This window comes from Neodiprion pinetum, chromosome 4 (genome assembly GCF_021155775.2).
Source record: "Neodiprion pinetum isolate iyNeoPine1 chromosome 4, iyNeoPine1.2, whole genome shotgun sequence".
NCBI classification, from domain to species: domain Eukaryota; kingdom Metazoa; phylum Arthropoda; class Insecta; order Hymenoptera; family Diprionidae; genus Neodiprion; species Neodiprion pinetum.
The window spans coordinates 26,765,280-26,787,129 of record NC_060235.2 but is presented as its reverse complement, the minus strand read 5'-3'; the positions used below and the strand labels follow the sequence as shown (position 1 = coordinate 26,787,129).

Below are 21,850 nucleotides of genomic sequence, written 5' to 3'. Positions count from 1 at the left end.
GGTGTATTGTCGTTGATGATTTCATGATCGTAAAGCTTTGTTTGTCTTTAGTTTGATTTACATAGGTATGTTATATGGATAAGTTCGATCAGACGTTGACTCAAGTCAGACAATAACTTATTCGACTCCGTAAATACAATCTCCCAAGCCGGTAAATTGGGGAAACCGACAGTCGAAAAAACTATGATTGCTTGAGTAGTTCAGTTCACTCTCGTAAATAGGGAGAATCGAATGACGTAGTGATTCTAGTGTCGGGATGAATTTTCCACATTCCATACGATCCTTTTTCTCGGTTCAGTTATATCCACTGACATAACATCGGTATAATTCATGATTGCGTATATCGGAAATCAGATTAGCAAATATGTATGCATGTAATATTGAATTAAAAATAATGGTACCAAAATATCTACCACTCACCAGTCTTCCCATTCATGATACAACGACTCTCTCGTAGAGAAGAGTGGCGTCATCTGCCAGAGAAAAAAACGCCAATAGATATCGGATGTAATCTAGCTTGCATACTTGGGATTCGTTATAATCCCTGTAAAATTGAGCAAAATCGTACGAATATATGACTGCAGATGTGAAAATTTATTAACCGATTAGTTTTCCGAATGAATCGAGTTTTCGTGCGAAAATCTGAACAATGATTCATAACAAAAATAAGAATACCTGTATTACCGACTCACGGTGATGAACGGGAACGGCTTGTCGACACTGTTGGTTCAAGCTTTCTTGCGTTTCCGCAACTTTTCTGTCAAAATTGTATTTACAAATTACAGGATCATAGGTTGTGACTTGTGAGCCTTGTGGCTCACCGATATATTTCTTTGTGGCGTTCGTTCAATCTTCGTCGGTGGACTTGAGAGAATACCAATTCGTTTGAAAAGAAGGAGTTGAGCGCTGTGACATTACTGCGACATGAATATATCGCAAATTGCTCAGCCAGGACAAATGGGATTAGGACAAATGTCGCAACCTAACCCCCAAATACCCCAAGCACAACAGCAGCAGCAGCAACAGCAACAGCAACAGCAACAGCAGCAGCAACAGCAGCAACAACAGCAGCCGCAACAGCAGCAGCAACCGCAGCAACCTCAGCAACAGCAACAACAGCAACCGCAACAACAGCAACACACGCAAGAAAAGTTGGATAATATATCGAAGGTGAAATCCCTTGTCGGTCCGCTAAGAGATTCTCTCGCTGTCGCCTTGAAAACAGCAGCTTCAACTCTGCAACAAAACAGCCTCGTCGACGTAGGAACTTACAAAGGTATCGATGTTCCCGTCCAATACAGATTCGACAAGAACATTGAGGAGTTTTATTCGATATGCGATCAGATTGAACTTCATCTGAAAACTTCGATTGAATGCTTGTCCCAGAATTCAAGCTCTGTAAGGTATCTTCCGATGTCCGTTGCCACCACCAGGACTGAGGCTGTCTCGGGACAAGAAGGTCCGGCTCTCACCTATCCACAGTTCCTCATGACCGTAAGGTCTCAGGTGGCTTATGCCAAAGAAATTCACGACACCCTCATATCCGCGGCTCACACTATCACTCCTGGAGAATAAGACTAGGATTAAAGAACGATCTTGTTTTACATTAAAGTGCGACATACTTGATTGTTTGTACCAACTTTGAACGTTATTCGTTCGTGCGGTGAGCCTTGGGGTCCAGATTCCTCTTCCAGCACTGAAAGATTATCCAGCTGACCTAATGTGTTTCCATCAGTGGTGATGAATTTCACAAAGTTCTATTTGATAACATGTTATATCGCTGGATAGTGGGATTTCGACAGTATTATAGAAGCCATGTATTTCAAACAACAGTTACTGTGTTACAGGAATTTGAACTTTGAGTATTTTTGACTTGTATACAATCGTCCCTGTATTTATGGCAAGTGGTATTGGAATGATTACTGTTTAATAAATATTTTCCGTTATTCATTCAAACTTTCAAACGTCCATTATTTAAAATCCTTCACTTATCACCATTCCTTCTTTATTCTTCCTGCTGCTATTCACAGTACTTTGTATGTCAGGTGCATTTTCTACCAAGTCGACTGGCCCTTCAAATCCGATCAGTTTTAATGTAAATCATGTTTTATTCAAATGCTGACTCAAGGGAGTGAGGCTCGAAAAAATTTCATGTGCAATTGAATCATTAACTGTTTAGTTGTTGGCAGAAACTAGTTGGTGCATTGATAAATATAATTTCGAATAGCTAGGTACAACAAATTGAGTATAACTAACAACTCATCCGTTTTGGTCTGTAGTTCTATATTATATGCACTTTTATGTTCTCACTTACTCTGAAAATAAGTCGCCAATGTCCAAGTAGTAAAATTAAACAAACGCGCCTATGGTAAAGATATTCCACAGACAATAATATTCTAAATTTTTGGATAATTTTAGTTTGTCATAATCTAATTTAAAGCAATGATATGGCGAATGTTTAACAATCTCTATGAACAAAATATCTCCATATCACAAAAACCTTAAATTATCGATGTCGGCAAATCCATTTTACAAAAGAAAATCCTTTCACGTAGTAACAATCATATCATTTCACATTTCAATAATATCTAGTTCGACCCGGTATTTGAATTAGAAAATCATCAATTCGTTCAATTTTGTGGGAATAATTAAATAAATATAGTAGATCGCACAGCAATTAATGTAGCAACGTTTTGCTGAAAGGTCCTTTGAAAACAACGTCAAAGGAGATATTTACATAAAAGAAAAACAGATTCACGGTTTTCAAGACAGACCAATTATCGGAGTATACTTTTTTTTAGCTCAAAGTTTGTGCTCATTAGTTTTCTGACCGTGATTGAACATTGAGAGCCTCGATGAGTTGATATTATTGTCGTGAATATCGTATCATTTCCTCTAATTGTAAGCGTAATGTGATGTATGTAAAAATTTATTAAATATGCATTAATAACGAGGCTGACAAGGACGGCGTGCAAAAGAAAAAAAAGAGATAAAATTAATAAAATTCATACTTCAGAGATATAAAACGAATTTTAATGTCTCGTTATATAGTGTATTTCTGTCTCTAAAATATAAAAAAATTTATTTTCTCTGGATCCGAAGTTTAAGGTATCCGAAGGGGCGACAAAATGTAGACATAAGCATTATGTAATGTAATAATCAATAATATTATGCGATAGTAATTAACGTGTATACAATTAATTAATAATTTTTGATAATAACTAATTGTTAGTTTTAATCGTAATCATCTCAACAATTCATTGTGTGAAAAATCTGCCCATGTTTGCAGTTATTATATAGTTGTATACATTGCGTTAATTTTGTACCAACATACAAAAATAACATTCACAGATAGTGTGGTTATAATTAGTTATGTATTGTATTTTATTACTTACTCAAATATGGGCAGATTTCAATAAAATCCACAATGTAATAATTCTAGAAATCTTATAATAGTCGTTTAATCAAGAGGCTACTTTCAAATAGAACGTACATCCGAAAATTACAATAATATACGAATTATTCAATACATAAAACAAATTCAATACTATATATAAAGTATATATATAATTTTTCTTTACTTTATATATTTGCGTGTGTGTGTGTGTGTGTGTTTGTTCTTATCTGCATATGCATTTATTATATACGTGTCATATATATACTTGTAAAAACAAAAAAATAAATAACCAATATATTACATCGTATCAAGTACATAATTGTTTGTTGCTTGTTTTCTTTCTTTTACCTTTTCTAGTTTCTAAGTGTTTTCTTTTTTTTTTTGTCTCTGTTTCCGTCAGTGTATATTAGCTCACGAATATGTTACAAATCAATGTAACAATTTAATGCTAGATAGTTGAGTTGTTGGGAAATAAATTGTGACATTAAAAATATTTCATACCTATAATATCATTCCAAGGAGCTGCGATAGAATGCAAACGATTTACATGACAAATAGCCGGATTCCCTGGCAATGCCGTTATCATTACTCATTTGCATCGCTCGCGGAAAATTAGTATGAATTAGGAAAATTGAGAATTAAATACCGCGGGGCTCGTTGTCAGTTCAGTATTTATTAAAATAGTAAGGTGCGATTATAAGCAATAAACTCATGTCATTTCAGTTTTAGATTCGTTGCAAATATGTACTTCTGCACTTAAATCGATTTCTAAGAACGAGCCGGTCGAGAAGAATTACGTAAAACGATGAGGATTAATTTACAATTAAGAGACTTGAGTAACCTACTTTTTATCTCGAGCCCGCGTAAAACGTTAAATCTATGAAAAATCGGGTTTTTAGCCACGAAAGTCTAATTGTACGGGTTATAATTTCGTGTCGATGAATAAGGTTCGTGTAGTATTAGAAAATGTCTCGATTCCGTTTCACAATCTAATGTAATAAAAAATCAGTCTAAACATGACCAAGGTAACTATACATATTTATAGGTATAAAGCTAAAAGATGCTACAAAACAAGGCATTTTTATTTTTATTTTTATTTAATTTTTTTTTTTTTTTTTCATTTTATATTAACAATTAATATTATGCTGATATATTATCCTATGATTAAAACCCCAGAAATTCATATTACCATACTAAAGTTTGCATGTACATAACATTGTAATTCTTTCAATGCAATACGTTCAAAAGTATTCATAATTGCGTTATATATGCCCACGTTTGTTGTATATAATATAATGTTCAGCTTCGTGGCCATGATTTGTTATTCGGTGCGTGCGCATCTAGTGACCTTATAATTGCATATTAATAACTGCTTACTTCTTTTTTTTTTTTTTTAATTTCTTTCAAATTATTTACAATATATCTCTGTTCAACATTATTAATCAATTGTTTGAGGAAACATTATTCTTCAATGAATCTCTACTGTTTGTGTACGTGTTTTTGTGTTTCAGTGTATGATGTGTGTACTGTGTATGTACGTATAATTGTGAAATTCTTCGATAAGGGTGTTTTTCACTTTTCTATTTCTCTTCCGTCTATTCAACTAGGTACATATATATATTTAAGTATTTACAAAATCAATTGTAGTTATTCATTACTTTACCTTTAAATATGATGTACGTATCTCCTGCTTTTGGTTCGAATATAGTTTTAAAATGTATGTACCTATTTTAATACCGTTGTATCAATTGGAGTTAAAGTTCGATACTCAGTGATCAATCGGTTTTGTTAGACGTATTTAATCGTGTTCACATGTATTTCAAATTTCAAATTTACTCGGAATATCTTCAACTTTCAAAGTTAGGTTATCGTGTAAATAAGAGAACGTATAGGCGTGTAAACTATTTTTTTCATCAATTCAATACAATTTATTATAGGTTACACAAGCTTTCGAATCACTGTGGTTATCACTTTTTCTTTTCAAATTGTAATCATTCTTACACGAACTATTGAAATATTCACGATGGATTAGTTGATCTAGCTAAAGAAATTTTGAAAAATTTCGTTATTCTAATAATATTGCTGATCGGATTTACTAGACATTTACCATTTCTTTTGAAAACTGTGTATCGAATCTTGTGCAATTGGAGGACATTGAAAGAACGTGTGTCGCTTGCTCCTGTACTTTGAACAAAACATATCGATTTAACGGTTGCAGTTCGAGGACGTGATTTTCGGGTGGGGGGGGATGCAAAGATAGTGTTTCAGTCGGAATTGCGATGTACTCGAAATAAAGTACGGTCAAGATACGGAGCGTGGAAATTTTATTTCTCAACTTCGAAAAAACAGAACACATAAACGAGTACAGTTGTAAAAATGTACACCTTCGTTCAACAAATGTACAGGTAAACATTGTTTCTTCACTCGTTCTAACCAAGTCTCAATGCAAATGATGGTATATGTGTGGTTTGTGTTTTGAAAAAAAAAAATAAAAATCTTAATGTCCGCTTATGAACCGAATATACTCGTGTAATATATAACTGTATGTATATATAATATATGTAAGTAATAAATGTACATCTCCGAACGACAGAACAGCATATACCTCTTTTAAAAATACATATATATCATTAATCAATATTTTACTTTCTATTTTATGCCATAGATATACATATGTATATAGATTAACGGGTATAATTTGTAAATGCCTCTACTTCCGTGTCGAGTTATTCATATAGTTTGTCAATGACAAATTTCCCAGGTAAATTTATATACTCATTAAAGAAATACGGCAAATATATCATATAATTATGGTAATATTGTAACAACTGTCGTAACGGACGCGTATAGCAATTAAATTCTTTTCATTCATATAAAGTTTTACAATAATAGAGGATGCATTAATTCAACAACGTATAACTGGAGAGCACCGACTCCTCATCCTACGACCTTTACAGCTATGGATGAATTATATCACATGTTCGTTATACGTTCGTAATCATTTCGCGCTACACGTTGGTGGGATGCAATTGGATCTGTTGAACACAATTCTGTGATCTGTGTACCATCGCGTTCTCATATGAAGCAACGGAGTAACAATGCCCGAAGTCAGGTGCAGGCAATGAGAGAAAAAAGAACAATCCAGTTCAATGACTTTAAGCCACGAACTTACGTAAAATCACTCGAAGTTATAAAGTCGCTTGAAATTAATCGAAATCTCGCAAAGTCTCGACAAGTCGCGTGAAGTCATCTCAACTCTTGTGAAGTTACTACGTTAACTCACTTCAAATCACATGGAATCATTTGAAGTCGCGAAATCTTTCAAAGTTTCGATACCCCGATGTCAGGTGCAAAGATCCAACTTCAGGAGTGTTTAATTCCTCGATAAGAAGAAAAGGTTGACCCGATTTATTTTCAAGTCAGGCTAATTGTCACTCGTAGGAAAATATCGGCGAGACATCGACTAATTGATGTTGCCGCGTGGTTTGACTGCTAATTCTCGCCTTCGGAAATATTATTTGAAAATATAATTTCAAGTACTTGAGTATTAATTGAAAATTTCTCGATATTCCGTCCGTATCCCAACCTTACGCTATTTATTCCAATGATTGCGAAAGTATACGCTGAACGTGCGTCATTGATTGATCTATTTATCCGTACAATATCCTGCTATAAAACAAAAGTGTCATAATGGAAAGCAGAATCCGTTTCATTATAATAATACCATACTAATATCTCAAGCTCCGTGTTTAAAATGATTTTACAAAAATCTTCACGATTCAATTTTTCAATCATTCAGATGTATTTTATTTATTTCGTTTGTACTAACAGTATATGTGATACCCTGCTCATGGAAATTCCATATAAACATTTCATACAGTATTATACATTATATCATGTACTTTAGGTGAAATTAATCGATCCACATGAATTATGATAGTTTTTAGTTAGATAATAAGTTCGTAGTCGTGGTAAGAAGAAAATTAATAAAAAATAAAAAAATAAAACCAACAGAAAGAAGAGACGTTAACAAAATAATTTTTACACTGGTCAAATTGCACTCGGGATTATACAGCTTGGTGAATTACTTCATGCGCTTGGTGCGTACATTAAGAGTGAACTATAGGCAATTTTGAAAGTTCATTTGCGTGTTTTCAGTCTTAATCATTGACGATGGATGTTCACCGTGCTCAATATTTTAGATGCCGTTTTACAATTAGAAGCTTTTGAAAGCTAGTGAATGCTCGTAATTATTGAACAACCGAATTGAAATTCTAAAATCGGGAATGGTGGCAATGTTGATTTTGTACCAATGCCAAATTAGTTACATATCAGATATTTCACCCACGAAATTTGCTTTCGCAATTTTAAGTAAGTTCACAGGTTTAATTTACGATCGAGTCGAGTTTCAAATTTGTATTTTCATTCTTGATAATAGACGTCGAATAATTCACTTGCTTGCCAGGAGATTCAGCTCATGGTGCCCATGGTACACTCTTGATGAGAAATTTATTCCGGGGGGTTCGAAATTTGTGCGAATTAGTAAATCGTCGTGATAAACTTTTTCGCGATACATTATAGGTGTGAACGGAACGTTCTATTTCTTTCGTTTAATTCGAAAAAGTTCCAGGTATAAAGTGCTTATTAGCGACTTAGTAGAATTAAGTTACACAATTTTCGATCGAACATTCTTTTAGATTCACATGATCCTTTATAGCGTAAAATTTCGTTTAATTTCATTACTTTTTTCTTTGTAAGCGTAAAATATCCTGTTCAAATGAGGAATAAGAGATTTACGGATTTTCAAATGCCTACAAAAATTTATTACGAATATTGCAGGATCTGAAGAAATGTTTGAAAAATAATTTAAATGATTTGAAAAGCACATGGTTGCTACGATAGACTTGACAATTATTATCGATGCGTTATATCGTGAAAGCGTTTAGTGAAGATGTGTGGAAAAAGAACGTAGGTAAAGCTCATCGAATTCCCAAACCAATGAAGTGCTCGACAAGACGTCGGCTTTACCATACTTCAATCTTTAATTATAATCTTCAAGTTTCAACACTGCGCCTGGTTATTCCGATATTTTGTATCATATATTTTGTATATTTCACTTGAATTGCACTCAATGACTGAAAAACTGAGCGACGGATAATAATAATTAATCGGTATACAGAACAACGAAAAGATAAAGAAATATCGCGGATCAGCTGCAGGCTTACAATTAGATAATAATGCAGCTCAGTCAAAATTTTAGATTATCACAAGAAAGTATTCACGTAACGTAGGTGCGTTGGCCATGCGTCCCGCGAAATCCAGTTCGATACTAAATTTTTTTCTTCGTCCAACCCCCCATGAATAAAAACGCCTTCTCGCGTTTTGTGTAGCGGGCCTAAAATTACAATTTTCATTTTGGGTGTAACTTTGCGTGGAAGGCGTATTTTCACAGGGACTAGAACAACAAAAAAATCGCGAGCATCGCGGGCGGAAAAGGGATTTCACTCGCGTGTGATCGCCTTCATTTCGCCCTTAACACACAATGTACTAATTCAATTCGCAGAATCAAAAATTTTACCTATTCACATATTCTTTTATGCTTCTTTTTTACCCATATCATATTACAGGTATGTATGTGGTTTTCTTTTTTTTTTTTTTTTTTAGTTTTTTTTTTTTTGTCTTTGTATCGTTTTCGATTTTAATTAATTTTCTCAATATATAAGGCGCCCGCACAGTCTCACAAGTATCATCAGTTCTTGTATCAACAACAAATTTTCTAAGCATTAAACGATGTATATGCACATATATTTATGTATACATATATATATAGGTGCGCGTGTATACATGTATATACATATTATTACATATATATGTATGCACGACAATCTACATGTTTAGGTTATAATGCTATGCGAATTACGAAAGAAACTGTTTGCTGTTTCATTGTGAAATAATAGAAAAGCCTTCTACTTCAGGTGTGGGTAAAAATGCGATGTCAAAAGATGAGATTCACGATAATCCGTGTGTAATATTATTTTCACGGTTCTGTACGCACAAATTTGACAGAAATAATTCATGGCCAAGCAGAAAAACTAAAACATCTATTCAATAAAGTACCTATTCAATTTTTTACTAAGACTAATAATTTATTTAGATATTTTGTCGCGTTCAGATAATTTCTCCGATACGTAGTCACTTTAAATATATATGTGTATCGTTTGGTGTATATATCTATGGCCAGGTAACGCGGGAAGTCTAGTAACGTTCAGAATATATGGTATTTAAAAAAATATATACACATGACTAAAAATAAACCAGTCGAGGCGTTACTGGACGTCCAATATCCAGTTTCTGAAGGTAAATATACAAATATGTTGATTAAGAAATACTGAAGAACACGAAACGCATTTACAATCGAAGTACGTATAATTTTTTTTCTTTTTCTTTTTCTATCATATTAAATGTGTGATACAATATCAGATCTAGGAGTAACATTTACGCTAGTTCACCTACTCGCATACACCTAGGTTACGATAAGTTTATGTTTATTAGAATCAGTCCGAAATACATACATATACGAGCTATGCAGCGAAATGTAGAAATTGTTGAATTTACCAAACTTTCGGTTAGACCGGAGCTAGTAATTTAAGACGTAGGTAAAAAAATGCAGTTGCGGTTTCCGCGGGAGCACAGCCGACGGTACAATTATAGTAGACGCGTAAGTATAAAGATATTTTTTAACGTGTACATTTACATTATACAGCAGCGTTGACGTATCTGGACAAAAATCCAGCGAGTATATAATAATTCACAATCAGTCCAATTGCGTTTTATAATTTTTTTTTGTTTGTCCTTCTTTTTCCAGCCTTGCTGAATTGAAAAAAAAAAAAAAAAAAAAACAGCTTGCACGATCCTCCTTCGTGTATTGTTAGACATCCCTATCGAAAATGTTCAAGTAATAAATCAGAAGATGTTATGATCGGAATCAACATGTAATTTATTACATGATTTGTCTTGTAAATTCGAGAAAAATGAATAAAAAATCACGCAATAAATTACAAAAGTACGAATCATCAAACGTACTCAACTCTATATGATTTTTGATCTAGTATATCTGTCGATTCGTGATTTTCATATATTTTTCTCGAATCTACAAGATAAATCATGTAATAAATTACACGCTGATTTCGGTCACAAGATTATATGATTTAAGATATGGTCATTTTTAGTAGGGACAGATTTACCTCGGCTTATCACCAATTTCATTATTCTCTTTCCCTTTTCACTCAACTATACTTACAGACTGGTAAAAAGTAACGACACTAGACCTCTATGAACCTCACTTTTCTATCTTGCAAACCTTTCGCGACTCAAGTATTGGGATCCAATGTGTCGAAAGACGTTATCTGGTAGGGGAAAACATTTTGCCCAAAAATCCGAAAGAGTCTTATTCGGATAAGAAAGTTTACTCTATACTGTTAACTCCACGGGACAAAATAAATTCACACCGGCTTAAAAAAAAAAAAAATGTTCTGCACCTTAATATAATAATCATCTGGCTAAAAATTGGCTATTGACAGTTGGTTTTAGGTCAATTATGCGAATGGAGTAGTACAGACAATTTCGTGCAAGCTTTGTGGCTTCAGTTTTATTATGCGGAATTAAAATGCTGCGAAAATAGGATGCAAGAGGTATTTTAAAATTAAATATGGCCCAGTTAGAGTAACGCATATTTTTGCCACGAGGTGTCCCAGCGCCACATTATCATTCCCAACTCCCACCGGTGTGTCCACGGTGAAATTCGTTGTTGCTATACACTGAGAATAAACGTTGTCAATTCAGCCAAATAAATCTTTTTTTGCAAGCCGAGCAATATGGATATTGTCTAGCCGCGGCTGAACGTTCATTTTCTTTCTACTAAAATTTTTCGCCAACCCAGCAAATATATGTTTCTCCGACATCACTAAATATCGATTTTCTTGGACTAACTATTTTTTTCTCAGTGCACTAGGTTTCTCACCATTGGAAATTTCTTAAACAGTGTACGTATATGAAATGATGAATAAACGAAAGCTAACCTTTGTTACGAAAGTTACTACGCGGTTATGTTCTATATCAGCAACGGAATCGTTTACAACTATTCAAGTTTAAATTCAACGAACGACAATTTGCTCATACCTCTATTCGTACGTATGAGTAAAAATGTGGTAATTCCAGGGTTCCCCGGCCGGGCTTCAGTGGTGCTCCTTTGTTTATCCGAGTTTTAAAATCCTTTTTCATTATTTTATCATTGTTATTAGTGATGATGATTTCTTTTTCTATTATTATTCTATCTTCAGACTTCCGCTGGGCTTCTGGAGTGGTGACTTTTCTCAATTGTTTCCTTATTATTATTATTATTATTATTATTATTATTATTATTATTATTATTATTAATATTATTATTGTTATTATTATTGTTGTTAAGATTATTATATTATTACAATTACAGTTATCGTTATTATTATTAATATTCTGGTGCGTTACTATTATTAGTTTCATAAACGTTGTTATTGTTATTATTATTATTACTATTAAATATTATTACAGAGGTTTATCGAGCCTTTATATTACGGACTACTGTAACCTCTAAACTATGTTCAATTGCCTAAAACGCTTATATCCTAAAACCACAGCAGGTACTGGTATACTTTGGCGCTGGCAGTATCAATATATACGTGTAACGCATATATCGAAATAGATACACATACGAGGTATGTATACTATAATGCACGCCGCGTGTCCGAATTGTTGCATGCTCATGCTCTGTGCAATGATTGATAAACTGATTGGATAACCGTTCTTTCGTTTTAGTATTTCTTTTTCGAAAATTAGACGGTATTCACGATTTGCAAGGGAACTGAAGGACTCATCTTTGACCAGTGGACAAAAACACAAATTGATCGTGAGTTACATTGCATCGATTAGCGGAAAACGCTAATTTTTTTAGTCAATCAAAAAATCAATGGTATTTCGATGGAAGTCTACGCTTTCTAAGACCTGTTTACGTTTACGGATCGCTGTAAGTTGATGTTAAAGTTTCGATTTAGAAATAAAAGAATTGCATACTATTTTTCAGGAAGTTATTACAACTGTTACGGTTCTCAGTGACGCAGCCACTGTTTTATGTTGGTAGCGCGAACTTTGAATGCAAAGTTTGTTTCATAGATGTGTCAATTTTGAAATTGACATACCTATAAGTTCTGGAATAAAACTGTACTTTTTAAGTTTAATTTTGTGAAGAAATGCTGCAACAGAGTCATTTTGCTAAGAAATGGAATTCATCAGTTTCTGGGTATAACTGCAATCGATTCCCGATCATCAGTAAATATCATGAATTTCAGAAGCCAATATCAATTTTCCTAATAACTCCGAGCAATAGATTTAATCAGGAAAATTATGTGACTGACTCAGTATTTCACCCTTTTGTCAAATATTATTCGCGCTGTCAGTTTCGAAAGCATTTTCGACGATCTTGAGTTGACGGAACACATCGCTGGTTTATATATTTCTGTGGTTACAAAAATCACCCCACCCTTTCCTTCCTCAGACTCGCTATGAGCTCTTAATCTCACTCACAATCAATTATTTCGGGAGTACCTTCAACATACCCATGTACACTCGACTGTTTCAAATTGGGTCAAATTTTTTTTTCGTCGCGGTGGAACAAGGCCTAAGCATTGGTTTTTGGCTTACACAAAATCTATTCAAAGAATATAGGAATTTTTAATTAAAGTCTCTGAGGCGCCTCATTGCGTGTTGTCTTTTCTCATTTCAATAACTGTAAAAAATATATATATTGAAGTTTGGTCGCAAAATTTACAAAATAATTGTGAGCACGATGTTACATGGATACAATCGTGTAAATAAGATTTTTAGGTCGGTTAAAACTGATGTTCCAACCTTGTTCCAGCAACGGAATAAAAAAACATCAAACAACATTAGCCTCATCTGAAATAGTCTAATGTAGAAGTATACGAGATATTGGGGATCTGTATCAAGACCAAATGATGTCAAAATTTTCTTCTCAACCAGTTTGAAACGGTTTCATTTTGAATAAATAGACGATACCTCTTGTGTTCGTCATACGGAATGCTTGTTCCTCAGTAACAAGAAACTTGGATTATTTCAAATTTCGGTACGTAAGTTATGATTTAGTATTAGATGATGTATTTCGTTAAGTGTAAACGTATGTCATTCATATTCACCTCACCATCAGACATTAGATGAACGCAACTATTATCAATATTGTTATTTTATTTTTCTAATGGGAGAAACAGAAAAGTTACTGGTCCCATTTTCTACCGAAGGGTTTTTATCGTCATCCGACTCTCAGGTAGGAGAGATGGAAACTTGATGAGTTCTGCGGCGTTGAATAGAACTCGTAGAACTCAACGAACCTAGTTTTTTACTCGTGAGTATGATCCACTTTCGTTCAGGTAATCATCAGTTTAAAGCGAATGATTTTTCCTGCTCATCTACCACGATGTTAATTGAATAGATCGAGGATCACGTCGAGAAGATGTTAAGTTGTTCTTCGATGTTAACATGTCGTTTTTTCGATTTTACTTGACCGTGAGAAAGTAGTTAAACAATTCGATTGACAGTAATTGTGGTTGAGAAATCAGTGAACCGATTTGGACAGCTGATAAGGTGTCTCATTCGTTATCCTATCGGTAGCAAAGATAAATGAATTAATGACCGCAAAGTTATTCAAATATTGTCAACAAAAGTTAGTTTGTAGGTTCAAAATCTACGAAAAACCAAGACTCGAAGCTCCACGTGAGAAGTGATTTGTCGAACCATAATGTCCAGCGTCGGATAAATTACAACCTGATGTTTGCTTGTGTCGGCCAAATTATCTGTACCCATACCGATGAACGTTACTTTTTGCTTTAGATCGTAGTGCAATGGAAATATAAAGCTGGGAAGGAGAAACGTTTCTGAAACCTTTAAATTAAGTCTGCCTTATACCGATTAATCCGTAACCTCGGGCTTGATTTATATTCGTTTTTACAATATTATCTAGTAAACACCGGTTTACTGCAGTTTAATGCAGTTATAAAATGTAATGGAGTCTGCGACGTGATTCGTAACACGTTTCGAGAGATTTCGAAAGATGGTAGTGTTGAAACAGAAAATCCGTTACTTCGATCGAAGATCCGTTGTAATGATGATGACGACGATGATAATGATGATAATGATAATAATAATAATAATAATAATATTAACAAGAATAAAAAATTTTGTTCTGTTTCCTTCTCTCTGATCCTATATCTTCCTATGTCTAAAAAAATGAAAGAAAGAATAAAAAGAATTAAAAGAAAAGAAACCATCGTGGCAACCACAACAATCATTTATGTAATATGTATATTGAATATCTAGATGTTAAAGCTAAATCGAATTATAATATATATGCACCTGCAGAGAGGCGTCGATCTTCGATCGATTCGGCGAGCCTGTCGCCTTTCAAACACTGGTTTTCAAAAACTTGGGAACAACGAAATTACAACGTATAGATTTATGTATGTATGTATATATTATATTTATGCATATACATAAATATACATATAAATAATATACAGATATATGCATAAACTCGATAAAATAACGCGTATAATAATATTACAACAAATTAACAATTTATGGTATAAAAAATATCGACCTATTCAGCGTCGGTTTGTCGATCGGTCGAAAATCGCTGCCCCTTTCCTTTATATATATATATATATATATATATATATATATATATATTTATACATATTATATATATATATGTATAATAATAATAATAATATTCATATATTTACATGTGTGTATATATATGTATAAAATATCTGTAAAAATATATATACACACATATTAAATAATCTGTCAACTTTCTCTAATATATATATATACAAGAGTGTATGTATATATATTATTATAAAATTGAACACCAAATCGTAATAACTTCTATAGTCGCAACGTGTATTCTGTGTCTGTATGTTTTTGTGTACGTGTAACGTGTCTGTTATGTGTTCTGTGTGGGTTTATTTTCTTTCCTACAATATAAACGAACTGCATTTACGTAATCATTAATCAATAGAATAATATTTATACTTTATTTCCGCTACCATTAACGTGTCAGCTGACGCACCTTATTCTTCCCACTTCCGGCTTTTTCCATGACGGAATATTCAAGGTGGAGTACTCGTGAGATACACGCGCAAATAACCAGCGACCTTACATCAACGTGTAGACGTTACTTCCAAATTCAATTGGTAGCATGTACGAGCATTTCATACACCGGATATCCCATTTTTATCATGCCGTTGTATGATGTTTCCAAAATTTATGCCACTGATTAAAAAATGTTATTAATCCCACAAAACGTTGCTTGAGAGTTTTGACGCATAGGAGTCTTATTGATATTTTCAAGAATGCTTTGATTTTCTTCATATGCATGTGCAAAATTTTGATCAACATTAAGGAAAAAATTGGGATTCGTGCCAGTAGCTTATTTGGGTAATCGTTAAAAATTTGAAAATTTCGGCAATCTGTAATTTAAATTTACCGCAAACTGTCTTACAATAAAAGAAAATATGAAAGAAATTATTTTTTAGCAAATTTTCTCAAGCAAACAACTTTTGGATGTATCTACAACTGTCACGAAAATTCGCAGCGACTGTTATTTATTTTCAACCGCTGATGGCAAATTTGTGGTAAAAATCGTAAACTTGAATAAAATACGTATACGTGTAGTTTTTGTCAGCATTAACCGTAATAAACATCGCGTAAACAACTATGCTGAAAAAGGAGGAAAACTATAAATGTAAACTCGACGTTCAGTCAATTTCTGTTTATAAAAAGAAGAAAAGAATAATTGCTATGGTAAAATTTGTTTATGGAAAAAAGACAAAAAAATAAAAATAAAATAAAACAGTTAAATTCCTAAATATAGAAAACGAAAACACATCTCTCTTATATCTGTCCATCTCAAAATGTGAAGAATATTCTGTTTTTTAAAATTAACTTGTTAGGATAAAATAATAATTTGAACCATCGATTTGAAAATAACTTCCTGAATAGATTGGCATCAGCGTGGGATAATCCGAGTGCACTTGTACCAATTTACGCATTCGTATCGTGAAAGAAAAACTGCGATATCTGACAATACAGGATACGGACATGACTATATGTGCTTAATAGTTACGTGTTTTATAAATATCGTTACAGCAAGTATTCTATTATCCACAGTACCTGCTTGAATGATTTTTGCACCTCCAAGTATGAGTACACTAGGCATGCAGTCAAAATGGTAAAACGAAATACGAATTCAGGCAAACATCAAAAACATTTAGGGCGTAAATCGAGGGTGGCATGATTACGGATACCGTACGTGAATCGAGGATTACTTTAGGATCGGAAAACAAAATTGCAGTTGTTCAATGTCGTTTTATACCTGTATCGCAGAACAACCGTGGGATCTCGAAGCGGTAGAAAGTAACGTCGTCTTATCGAGAGCGTAAAAGGTGTGATATTGTAAATATACTTTACGGTGCGTTAACCGAAACGTTAATCTGTTAATTGTACAATTAAAGTCTAACTACGCTTACGAGAAGCCCGCGGACAGTCCGGGGACGAAGGCCGTCGCGTTATTTACTTTACATCTTAATTAATTTTATTCTCTTCACAACAGCCGCATTCAGTTTGTATCGTCCAGTCTAGATAATGACAGTGCCGAGTAAAGCTAAGCGCTATTATAAATCTATGTATAATGCATGTGTTTAAATATTTATTTATTCAATTATTTATCCGTGTATATTATAATCTGTTATTATTTCACGTAACACAGATCCAGCGATCGTCAACTAATTTACGAATTACACACACAAGTGTATGTGTAATGCAAGGTTTCGTCCGATCCGTATTAAACGTGTTATAATCGTCCAATAATCGTCTATGATAATAATTGTTGGCTCTACTAACGTAAACTACAGGTAATTCATTACCGTATTCCAACGAGTCTTTCATCCACGGACTGTCCAGCGCAACGTGACTTCGATTGACACGCGCTTTTTTCTTTCACCCGTATTTCGTACAATTATTCACTAATCGTAATAGTGCAATAAGATAATAATAAAATACGACGTGGGTTTTAACGGACACAGCCGAAGTTCATCCCGAGCTTCATTGAACCCGCCATAAGAAGCTCGGCATGCAACGCGTGAAATTCGAACGCGCGCGTTAATCGTCTTCACTTTGCTGGCAATTTTGTATAATGATATTAGTCAATATATACTTTTATGTATCATAACAACCGATAGCTTCATCTTTTCTTTAATATACATGTATACGCAGATACAGGCGCGCAGGCATACAAATATCTGTATATAATGTGCACACCCTATACATATGATACGTATATAAATAACATTAACATAATATTGCTAGTCCCTGTACGTGGAGACGGTGCCGATGAAGTTAGACAGAATCGTACTTTGACGGGCTAATTTCTCGCGCATGCGTATTACGAGCAAAGTCTTAATTATCATTTCTATTATTTACCACGATTTCCTGATCCCAACTGATAATATCATTTTGATGTGTATACGTGTGTGTGTGTGGTATACATATATGTATACATAGGGTGTACACGCATATACGTAAGTGCTTGCGAACACGCGCGTACCCAAACATACACGCATATCTTTCATATATGTATACTTTATATTGTTTTATTTATTTATTTATATATTTATATATATTATATATATTATATATATACTATATATATTATATATATAAATATATACTATATATATACATATATATATGTATATATGTATAGAGATTTTTTTAATTTATATGTAACAAGGTTATTTCTTATTATTTTACTTTAACTTTTTTTTAATCATTATTATTATTTTATTTTTTTATTTTTATTTAAGGCCCAATACGTTCAATACGAAGGAAATAATCTGCAACAAATAGAATTGGTCCATTATTATATAAATTTCAACATGCTACGAAATTTTCGAAGATTGCCTAACCGTTCGGTCAATACATGTATGTATCTTTATTACATACATTATGTACGATATAGTTACAGGAAGATTTGTTTGTTCTTGGGTCATAAAATATTTGTTCAAAACTGTATCGTTTTTTTCCTCAAAGATTCGGGCTCTCTATAATTCTTTTGAAACCGTTTCAATTAATACTTTTGCTTGATAATAGACATCTAACGCCAAGTTGGAAATTGTAGAAAATTTGTTTAATATCCTAGTTTTGCTCGCAATATAAAAACTTCAGTAACAATAAAAGAGTATGAGAAAAAACAATGGAATACTGCAAATAGATAGTAAATATTATAATTACGTGTATGTGTTTCGCCAAAATAATAATAATAACGCGTAATTTGGAATATGCTAAACCTAGTTGGTAGATAATTGCATTTCACGTTTGTAAATTATGCAAAAAAGAAAAGCACTAGTGAAAATGATCAGTATTCAGGGAGAGCTAATTTTTTTTTTTGTTTTTTATACACTTTTGCCGTGTTTACGTTTATTTAGATTGCCGTATTCTGCTAATCTCTCAAATGGGAAATGTCAAGTTAGGATGGATGGAATCCGCTAACCCTTAGGTACGTGATTGCGTTTACAAGATCGCGCGGCTCTTGGCGGTGTGGAAAAAATTGATTAGCGGGAAAATTTAGTTCTGAGTGACGGATGAAAGGATTTATGAAGTATTATGCAAAAAAAAGTCGAATTGTGATTGCCCTACGCAACAAGTCTTCTACATGGACATAACAAGGTGATAAGTGTTAAAGTGTCGGCAACAAATAATTGAGTTCGTTTCGATTTTTAATCACGTTACAATACGCAGAAAGAAAACTGAACCGTGACGGCAATATTTAAAACTTAACACGAAAAGATCATTCGTCTTTCGAAAAACACTAAATCGCGCGAATCTGAACGCCTTTGGAAATGCAAACGCGATATCAAGTCAGCTCTTACTGCAAGTTTTCATTACGTAGATAGATTTTATGCAGTCTTTGTTTGTTTTATATTGGTAAATTTAAAAATTGTCTGCGATCTCTAAATGCGGTTGAATCACGGCCATTCTGTCAAGAGGAACCTTATTTAGAACCGAGGGGTTAACCACTTTTGAAATTAGATGGACAGCGGCGTTACAAATTAGATTCGAGTTCGATTCAAGCGTGAATTGTTTCGAGTCATGTAAAATCTCTCAAGTTCGAATGAAAGTTTTGTAAATCTCATGAAACCGTATGAAATATGTTATGAAGGTCATTGAAGTGTTCGGCTCGTTTTTGAATATTTTCAAAACGAAAAAATCCGTGAAACCAGTGAAAGTGTAGTGATGTCCTCATGAATTGTTACATGTCCATAAAGTTGTGGCATCTGATCAAGGTTTATGAAGTCCTCGTAGCATCTGATGGTATCCTATGATATCGTACCTATGTAGATTCATTTAAGCCATATGTTCGAATGGAATAATGAAAATATCATTTAGTATTTACGCTATTTTAAAATTGCAAATTTAGTTTATTAGTGTGATTCAATCACACGTTATCTGAAACAAATAATATTCAGTTGAATGTCGCACGCTAATTTAAGCTGGATTTTTATTTCGTTTGAGTTGAAATTTTGTTGAAGATGAATTGTTCGAAATCTTGATTTTCGAAAGTGTCACTAATTAGAATGACTATTATACCAATAAGTGACACTTGCAAATATCAAAATTTCGAACAATTCATCTTTCGTTATTTCATTTTCGCATGTTTGAAATTTCTGTATATCGGCCATTCGAAATACCCTTCCAAGTTTTGATCCCGACCCACTGGATCGAACGAAATATCATTTGCATCAAATGAACCGAATCAGGTAGTCCAAGTATTTTTTTTCTTTCGTATTTCCAAGTTCTTAGGAGACCGAATCAAATTTTGTGAAGTGCTGTCCTGTGGAATCATGTCGAGGTTCGTGATGTACTGGGAATTTTTCTGAATTCTTTGAAGCAGTTGAAATGTTGCATGATTTTCTAAACTCCCTTGAAATCCCGTGAAATGTGCATGAATGAAATCGCGAAGTTGTCCCAGTGAATAATCAAATGTCCTCAGTGAAAACTATCGACTTCTCCGTGCTAACCGTTACGAAGTCTTGAGACTCGCACGCAACTTGTAAAATTGCTGGACAAAGTCCGTGAAAATATTGAAACCTTGAGGACCGAACAACGATGTGATTAACCCGTCGAGAAATGGACAAAGATGACACGGTCCAAAGTAATAAAATTCTGCACGGATTGAGCCAAGCAAAAAAAAAAAAATCTTACATTTGAATAGGAACCTAGAATGAAAATGTTATTTGTTTGAAATAAATTTTCTCGCTAACTTCAAGTATAGAATATCGTGTTATAAGTGCGGCAAGTGGGCAATTTCCCATGAGTGTGAAGTTTACAGCATAAGACAAAGGCGGGCGCTGTAATCACACTAGTCAGATGTGACTCACCCGCACGTGTGACACGCAAGTTTTTTTCCAACATCTGCGAAGGAAAGTTTGCTTGGGAAAGGACCGTAGGTGCCATTGACGGCGCTTAAAATTGATGTCAAGTAACTCACGCCAATGACAGGGTGCGTAAAATTAAGGTAGTCAAAAGTGCGAATGCGCCAGAGAATCATAGTGTGAAAAACGGATCATTTCAGTTGAGCGCATGCGCCAGCATCGTTTTACCGCACTGTTCGGAAATGAGTCACTTTACTCACGTTCCACCGGCTTTGAAAATCGAACTCCCCGAGGAGGTGTTGAAAAAAATCTTTTTATCTCGAATAAATTGAGGGTAATGTTTCCGCGATCGTGAAGATGTGCATACAAACCTCGACACGGCAAGGCCTCCAATTCAGGCACTATTCGCGACGCGGACCGTCGTCGGAAAGCCTCGCGTTGCGCCGGTCGTTCAGCTGTCGACGCTGAAAAGCTCCTTGTGAAGAGCCGGAAATTCGAGGAGCGGCTGGGCGCGCTTGAACTTGGCGAGGGCGTCCATGTGCAGCCCGGATACATCACGGAGTTGCGGAATCTTCGCCAGCATCGCGTCGCAGACCGTTACGTCGCCCTTTATCGGCGACACGTGGTTGCGGTCGACCTCCGCCCTCAGCGCTCTCTGCACTGCCTGGGAGAGTCGCGTGATCTCCTGGAGGCCCTTTAGTCCTGGTCGATCTGCAACATCCGTTTCAACTCTCAGATCTATACGTCGAAATGTGTGTCAAGGGGGCTGGTCACTCGTCTGTTTCAAATTAGGGTGATATTTTTTTGCTTTTTTGCTCATTGCTCGAACAATGTCTGAACAGTAGCCTTCGTAGTACAAACAAACCTCCCAAAGCTTAAGATTCTTCGACTCAAGTGAAGTGAAAAAATATTC

At 34.3% G+C, this 21,850-nt stretch overlaps 2 protein-coding genes across 11 annotated transcripts in view; one reads left to right on the top strand and one right to left on the bottom strand.

The window, feature by feature from the left end:
• The first annotated feature begins 767 nt into the window (after nucleotides 1-767).
• Nucleotides 768-1,964, top strand: LOC124217149 (mediator of RNA polymerase II transcription subunit 29-like). Its single transcript, XM_046622487.2, has one exon. It carries the CDS (start codon nucleotides 925-927, stop codon nucleotides 1,573-1,575), a length of 651 nt encoding a protein of 216 aa, XP_046478443.1. The 5' UTR covers nucleotides 768-924; the 3' UTR covers nucleotides 1,576-1,964.
• Nucleotides 1,965-3,709: 1,745 nt separating this feature from the next.
• Nucleotides 3,710-21,850, bottom strand: part of Hr3 (Hormone receptor 3) — a 171,419-nt gene continuing 153,278 nt past the window's right edge. For all 10 annotated transcript variants that reach the window (XM_046622479.2, XM_046622473.2, XM_046622480.2 and 7 more), the window contains 2 exons: nucleotides 21,309-21,648; nucleotides 3,710-18,399 (listed from right to left, as the gene is read on the bottom strand). In XM_046622479.2, the coding sequence (XP_046478435.1) occupies nucleotides 21,389-21,648 (260 nt within the window). In that variant the 3' untranslated portion in view covers nucleotides 3,710-18,399; nucleotides 21,309-21,388. The remainder of the gene's footprint in view (nucleotides 18,400-21,308; nucleotides 21,649-21,850) is intronic.